Source organism: Mustelus asterias, chromosome 19, assembly GCF_964213995.1.
Source record: "Mustelus asterias chromosome 19, sMusAst1.hap1.1, whole genome shotgun sequence".
In the NCBI taxonomy this organism is placed as follows: domain Eukaryota; kingdom Metazoa; phylum Chordata; class Chondrichthyes; order Carcharhiniformes; family Triakidae; genus Mustelus; species Mustelus asterias.
The window spans coordinates 78,777,758-78,785,775 of record NC_135819.1 but is presented as its reverse complement, the minus strand read 5'-3'; the positions used below and the strand labels follow the sequence as shown (position 1 = coordinate 78,785,775).

At 42.9% G+C, this 8,018-nt stretch overlaps 1 protein-coding gene across 2 annotated transcripts in view; it reads right to left on the bottom strand.

Moving 5' to 3' along the window:
* Positions 1 to 1,486: 1,486 nt before the first annotated feature.
* LOC144508084 (proline and serine-rich protein 2-like) overlaps positions 1,487 to 8,018 on the bottom strand; it is a 66,231-nt gene continuing 59,699 nt past the window's right edge. For both annotated transcript variants that reach the window (XM_078235956.1, XM_078235955.1), the window contains exons 3-4: positions 6,803 to 7,040; positions 1,487 to 2,593 (exon numbers count right to left, since the gene is read on the bottom strand). In XM_078235956.1, the coding sequence (XP_078092082.1) occupies positions 1,617 to 2,593; positions 6,803 to 7,040 (1,215 nt within the window). In that variant the 3' untranslated portion in view covers positions 1,487 to 1,616. The remainder of the gene's footprint in view (positions 2,594 to 6,802; positions 7,041 to 8,018) is intronic.

Below are 8,018 nucleotides of genomic sequence, written 5' to 3'. Positions count from 1 at the left end.
GTGCATAGAGATGGCACTGAACTGGGCAAAGGAAAATCATTGGTTTGTCACCTAATCTTTGTCCACGTCAAAAGTTGCAGGGTGCTGGAGTAGACCTGGGTGCAGTCACACAGGATGTCTCTTGGTTAGAGTTGTATCGGTGCTGAGATGGGTGGATGGACTCAAGCAGAATTCTGGAGGAGATGAGCACAGGCCTGGGAGGAAACAATCTATGCATACATAGCCCTTGTAGAGGAAAGGGAGGTGGAGTGGAGGCAGTAGTCAATGCAGACAGAGTGGTTAATGACAATACTGACCGAGGTTTTGAAAGGGAGGGGCATAGTGCCCAAAGTGAGCAAATCATTCACAAAGTCAGTGTGATATCCTGCAGTCAAGTAGCTCAAAATTACCTCTCATTGAAGTTGCACTTGTGATTTGTAACCAAATTGTTCAAAAGTCCCCCCCAGAATTGACAGCTAATAGATCAGCCAAGCTGGGGGAGGGAGATCCTCATTCAGTGATAACAATTTTTAAGAAGGAGGAGAAATTTTGCATTTTCATCTGCAAAAAAAACCCCACTTTGAACAAAATACACATCCCATACTTTCCTTCCCCTTAATGTGATTCAAAACTTGTACCTTTGTACATCAATGTTTCAGATTACAACAACTTTATGAACAGAATCGGATTCACCAACAGTTACTAGTAAAGCTTAATGTATTGCTTAACATGGGAGAAAAAGTGTCCTCTTTAAAATACACAATTGTGTTTTAAACAAAATACAAATTAAAACATCAAGGTAAGTTCGAACTTTGATTGATTTGAGGTGTAATACATCCTGTCCTATTCTTTGATACATAACAGACAGATTAATCCACTTCCCTTAGTCGTGACGGTCACAACCTGTTTCGCTGAGAGATGTTTGTTTCTGATGCTTTGACAGTTTTATTCCACTTGTGTTGGCTTTTGGTGAAGTCTTTTATGGAGGGACATAACATCTCTCCATTGGTATCTTTCGTTTTGTAGTTTGGCCAGGTATAATCTAATAGTTCATGTCCAAACTGCCTTGGTTTGAAAACAAAAGGTTAACATACATATTCCACCAGAAATGTGGGTACAGAAGTTGGGGAGTATTTGCTTCATGTAAACAGGGTATTTAGTGACTTTGCACATTTTGAAATTGTGTTGCGACAGCTATTGAGCACTAACCATTGGTAATTTACACTACTCATTGGGATCTACCGAGTTACACCTTTGTGGTGAAGTTTGTGACATCGAGGCTAGAGAATAATGGAGGAACTAATCTTCCAGCAGTAACCCAAGATTCACCAATATTCCCAATTTAACTTCTGGGATATTCTCAGAACAAGTTCTACAAATTACCCAAATCTGTTTCACTTATTCTGGTCAACAATTTCATCTTCTTTAGCTTCCTTTGGCCCCATCTAACAAAAAAAAGTGAAGATATGCTAATGTTTGCAGGCTTCCTTGTAAATGTGCCATTATGACCACTGAACATAGTTGATGGATTTCAGAGGAATCCTTTTGGTTCTAAAGGCAGCGTGCAAGAAAGATCCCCTTCCTTATTTTGAACAAAAGGCATTATAAATATTCCTGAAAGGATTTGATTTGAGTTTTCACTGAACTTCATTGATCCTCAGCAGACCCAATTTCCGTAACGCTTCTTTGCGAGATTCATCTGTTGAGCCACGGCCGGAGAACTGGACTGTTACTCCTTGAGACCTGAATCCTGATGGTTTTTGAATGGACCGTGACCTGTGTATTCCAGACATATTTAATTTTGTGCTCGGATGAGGAATCTCTTTAGGTTCAGGTTTGGGACTGGGAGCTTTCAGAGGTGGTGTAACAGGAAGAGGTCCAGCTGCATGAGTGCCATTGGTTACAGATGGCACCTTCATTGACTGAGCAGAGGTTGAATTTCTGACCTTTGATTTGAAGCCATCGGAACTATTTGAATCCGTCTCGTCAGATTCTTCCACCAGCCCGAGTTTTGATAGCGCCTCGTCCCTTGTTTGGATGGAAACTGCTTCTTTGAAAGACAAACTCCTTCTTGGTTTAGCTTTCTGTTGCTGGTCATCTAACTCAGCAACAAGGAGGCTTGTGCCACCCAGGTTGGCCAACACTTGTGCTTTGCGTTCTTGCACTTTGACCGCTGCCTTGGTGATGGTGTTGTTGTATTCCCTGCTTGCCATCGAAATGCTAATGTTGGATGGAAACCTTTGGAGCTTCGCATTTCTGTAATGAAACTCCTGACCTTCAGTTGGAGAAGTCGAGTTCATCTGGTCGTTCTCGTAAGTGAAGCGTTTGCTTTCTGCTGGGGACACAGGCGATGTTATCCCATTCCCAGCTTTTTTCTCTGCAATCTTCTGTGCGATAACCATTGGCGTTGGCACTGATCCAGGTGGCTTTGCCAGGTTGTAGAAGGCTCTGGCCGGTTCGATTTCAGATTCAGGTGGGGTTCTCTCAAAGCTTCGTTGTTTTAGAAACTGTGCTGCATTGATCGTGGGACGTGGACGCTCTGGTGGCATCAGCTGCATTTTTTCTTGATTCGCCCGAACCTCCTCTTTCTGAGGTTCACCAATGTCTTTCTCAACTAGAAATTTAAAAAATGGTTTTGAAAATGTTGAAGATGTCTTTTTGTGAAACAAATTAACAGTCAGAACTTACACAAGCATTGATAGTGATTTCATTTAGAATAGGAATTAAATTATTCATACTCATAAAACTCTTCCCATTTCCATTGGATGTGTGAAGGGGAAGAAGGAACCTTGTTAGTAACTGGGGGAAACATCAGGGCTGCAGGAATGTCTGTCGCACCAATCGTTCCCCTGCCAATGAAAGTCCTGGTCCCCACCTGCCTATGTGCAGGCATTGTTACAAATAGCCCAGAGCTCTGGGCAGTAATCTAGCTGCATCTCCAAAGAAAATCATTTGTTTGTTTTGACTTCTCGGAGGATACAGTCCACCCAGGATGTCACCAGCGGTGGCCTTGTACGTTCTTGTGGAAGCAGGTACACCTCACTTCACAGGACCCAATGGTCAGCATACCTGCCCAATCCCAATATAGGGAGGCCCTCTTCCCATAATATGCCTAGCTGGAATCCCAATGGAATACTGGTCCCACTAAACCAGTGTGTATAATATCACGGCTGCCTGCAACCTTCCAACAATTCATCTAACTGGCTGCTCTTCATTTGTCAGTCTTGGTCAGGAGTTCCAGCAGCAGGAGACTATTACATCCAAACTCTGTTCTCCTCCCACTTCTCCGCACATCGGGACCAGCTACCAGAAGGTGCTCCACAGTGAAGTAGGTACAAAAGGGTGGCTTGCAAAAGATGCACCCTCTTCATTTGTCCTGGACTGTGTGCACGCGCCAAGTGCCTCCTGTACTGGTCATCCCCAACTGAGCAACGGGGTGATATCCTTAGAGTTAAGAGGAGCTTTTATAGCAATGTTTCAAATCATGAAATGTCTGTAAAGAGAAAAAGCTTCCAATGGTTGAAAGGTCAATAATCAAAGGATTGGTTGTAAATTTCCAAAAATCAGGAGACGTGACGGAGGATTGGAAAACTGCCCAATGTGACATTCCTATTCAGAAAGGGAGGGAGGCAAGAAAGCAAGGAACTGTAGGCTGATTAGCCTCACATCTATTGTGGGAAAAATGTTGGAATTGACTTTTGAGAAGTAATAGCAGCACATTTGGAAAATCATAATCTAATCAAGCAGAATCAGCATGGCTTCATGAAAGGGAAATCGTGTCTGACTCATTTATTAGAGTTTTTCGAGGAAATCTCAACCAGAGTGGATAGAGGGGAACCAGTAGATGTGTTGTATTTGGATTTCCAGAAGGCGTTCGGCAAGCTACCTCACAAAAGGTTAAATCATAAGATAAGCGTCCATGGTGTTGGAGGTAGTATATTGGCATGGATAGAGAATTGGTTAATGAGTAAGAAACAGCGAGTGGGGATAGGGCGTTCTTTTTCAGGTTGACGACCTGTAACTAATGGGGTTCCACAGGGATCGGTGCTGGGACCATAACTGTTGACAATATATATTAATGACTTTGAGGAAAGAAGCGAATGTACTGTAGCCAAATTTGCAAACAACACAAAAATAGGTGGAAAGGCAACCAAAAGAGAAAATGCTGGAAAATCTCAGCAGGTAAGGAGAGAAAAGAGCTGACGTTTCGAGTCCAGATGACCCTGGAAAGGCAAGTTGCAGGAGGGATACAAAACAGTTTACAAAGAGATATTGATTGGTTAAATAAGTGGGCAAAAAGTTGGCAAATGGAGTATAATGTGGGAAAGCGTGTAGTTGTTCATTTTGGAAGGGAGAACAAAAGAACAGAGTAGTGTTTAAATAGAGAAAAACTGCAGAAAGCTGCAACACAAAGAGACTTGGGGACACTTGTGCACGAAACACAGAAAGCTAGCACACAGGTGCAGCAGGTAATCAGGAAGGGTAATGGGATGTTGGCCCTTATTTCAAGGGGGTTGGTGTGGGAAGTCTTGCTGCAACAGTACAAGGTGCTGGTGAGACCACATCTGGGAGTAGTGGGAGTAGTGGGAGCAGTTTTGATTCCCTTATTTAAGGAAAGATATTATTTCATTGGAGGCCATTCAGAGAAGGTGCACTGGGATGGTCTTATGAGGAAAGGTTAAACAGGCTGGGACTCGACTCATTGGAGTTTAGAAGAATGAGATGTGATCTCATTGAAACATATAGGGTTCTTAGGGGGCGCGACGGGGTAAATGTTGAGAGGATGTTTCCCCCTCATGGGAGAGTCCAGGACCAGAGGACATAGTCTCAGAATAAAGTGGCGCCAATTTAAGACTGAGATGAAGAGGAATTTCTTCTCTCAGAGGGTTGAGAATCATTGGAACTCCTTGCCAATGGGGGCAGAATCCTGCTGTAAATTTAAGGCTTGAGGAATAGATTTTTTGATCAGTGAGGGAATCAAGGGTTATGAGGAAAGGGCAGGGAAGTGGACCTGAGGAATGTTGGATCAACGATGATCCTATTGAATGGTGGAGCAGGCTCAAGGGGCCGAATGGCCTATTCCTGATCCTATGGCCTTATCCAGATTTAAGGTGATTGGCAAAAGAGGTGACATAAGGAAAGACTACTTTTTAGTTTTTAAACATAATGAGTAGTTAGGATTTAGAATGCTCTGCTTTATGGGGCGTTGGATACAGATTTAATAGTGTCTTCAAGAGTACCTGATAAAGGAGAAGTGCTCCGAAAGCTCGTGATTCAAAATAAATCCTAACCTGATGCTGTAAGACTTCTTACTGTCTTCAAGGGGTGGAGATGCTGGCGTTGGACTGGGGTGGGCACAGTAAGAAGTCTCACAACACCAGGTTAAAGTCCAAAAGGTTTATTTGGTATCACGAGCTTACAGAGTACTGCCCCTTCATCAGGTGAGTGGAGAGTTGGGTTCACAAACACGGCATATATAGACAGAGACTCAATTGCAAGATAATGGTTGGAATGCGAAACTTAACAGGTAATCAAGTCTTTACAGTATAAGGGTACCTGTGATTAACCTGTGATTATCCCTCTCTCCACTCGCTGTACCTATAAAGACTTAATTACCTGTTAAGACTCGCATTCCTACCATTATCTTGCAATTGCGTCTCTGTCTATATATGCCCTGTTTGTGAACCCCACTCTCCACTCACTGATGAAGGAGCAGCGCTCTGAAAGCTTGTGATACCAAATAAAACTGTTGGACTTTAACCTGGTGTTGTGAGACTTTTTACTGTCTTCAAGAGGGGACTGAAGGAGCAGAAAAATTGCAGTAATGTAGGGAAAGTAGGAGTGGGATTATTTGGATTTCACTTCAAGTGCCAGTGCAGGCTGATTAGGCTGAATGGCCTCGTTCTGTGCTGTAATATTCTATGTTTCTCTAAGTGATCCGAGATTGCGAACTGTAATGATACAAGGGATTAAATCTGTACTGCAGCACTAAACAATGCTTCATTGTGTTGCAACAGCTATTGTTGATGTAATTGAGAAAAGGGTACCCATTTACTTTTATTTAAAAATAAACTACAAAAGGCTGTGAATGTAGCCCAATCCATCACGCAAACCGGCCTCCCATCCATTGACTCTGTCTACACTTCCTACTGCCTCAGAAAAGCAGCCAGCATAATTAAGGACCCCACGCACCCCGGACATTCTCTCTTCCACTATCTTCCTTCGGGAAAAAGATACAAAAGTCTGAGGTCACGTACCAACCGACTCAAGAACAGCTTCTTCTCTGTTGCTGTCAGACTTTTGAATGGACTTACCCTGCATTAAGTTGATCTTTCTCTACACCCTAGCTATGACTGTAACACTACATTCTGCACTCTTCTTCTCTATGAATGGTATGCTTTGTCTGTATAGCGTGCAAAAAACAATATTTTTCACTGTATGTTAATTCATGTGGCAATAATAAATCAAATCAAATCAAGTCAAAAAAAGCCTGGTTGAATAGCAAAGGCCGGTAATGGAGGGTGTCAGCATGGATGAAAGAGAGTGGGAAAGAATAATTAAATAAATCAGGAGTGGTTAAGTGATGTTTGATTATTCCCATTGTTAGAGCAGAAGACGATGATTGAGTCTTGATTTGAACTCAGTAAAGGGCGTTGCGGTGGCACAGTGGTTAGCACTGCTAACCCAAACAGGGGCCTGGGTGTGGCGATGGGGAGATTTTCACTTCATTGCAGCGTTAATGTAAGCCTACTTGTGACACTAATAAACAAACTTTAAAAAAACGATGCAGGGAAGAGGGAGAAATTCTAGCCATTTAACACACCTGGAAGCACATTTTCATAATGAGCTACACGTTCTGATGCCTGAGGTCGGGCCACCACCAGGTCAATGATTTCTTCATTCCCTGAGTGAATCTGCGTTGGTGTGCTTGGATCTTCACTTTTGACACTGCAAACAGAACTACTTTCCTCAAAATCATCCTTCAGGGAGTCCAGAGTTGTCTCAAAGAACAGAATGCATTCCTGTTCCTCGTGAGACATATAATTCATGAAGTCGTCATCCTACAGGTAACAAAGTCCAATGGTTAGGCGACAAAGAAAAATTACAAATGCAAGAAACCAAAGCAAAACAAACACATTCAAAAAAAAGCTCAGCAGGCCACTCAGTTCTTGAAAGTCAACGTTTCAAGTGCGTCCCTTCGTTAGAATTGTTCAGAATGATGAGGGTTCCAGGAATACATCTTGCCCTTTGTACATTGCAACAGTGGCTTCATTGGCTGTGAAGGGCTTTGAAAGGTGCTATACCAATGCAAAATCCCTTCATTCATTCTTTCCATCAGATCCTGACTGGGCCACTGTTTGTTTGCAGTTTCCATGGTGACAGTTAGCCTGTTAACACTCATCCAAGAGAATAATCCCGACCTTGGAGTAAGAGAATGGCAATTGCCAGATGGCTAATGGATTTTAACTAGAACAATCGAAGCCCACCTCCTCAACTCAGAAACAAAAGCAAAATATTACAGACATTGAAAACATGAAATACAAAATAAAATGTTCGAAATACTCCACAGATCAGATAGCATCTTTTTTATTCATTTGTGGGACACGGGCGCCACTGGCTGGCCAGCATTTATTGCCCATCCCTAGTTGCTGAGGACAGTTGAGAGTCAGACACATTGCTGTGGCTCTGGAGCCATGATGTGGAGATGCCGGCGTTAGACTGGGGTAAGCACAGTAAGAAGTCTCACAACACCAGGTTAAAGTCCAACAGGTTTATTTGGTAGCACAAGCTCTCGGAGTGTTGCTCCTTCTTCAGGTGACTCACCCGCTCCACGTCTACTTTATCCATACCTTTTATCATCTTGTATACCTCAATTTGATTTCCCCTCGTTCTTCTAAATTCCAGAGAGTATCGGCCTAAACTGTTCAATCTCTCTTCATACGACAAACCCCTCATCTCTGGAATCAATCCAGTGAACCTCCTCTGAACTGCCTCCAATGCCACTACATCTTTCCTCAAATAAGGGGACCAAAACTGTG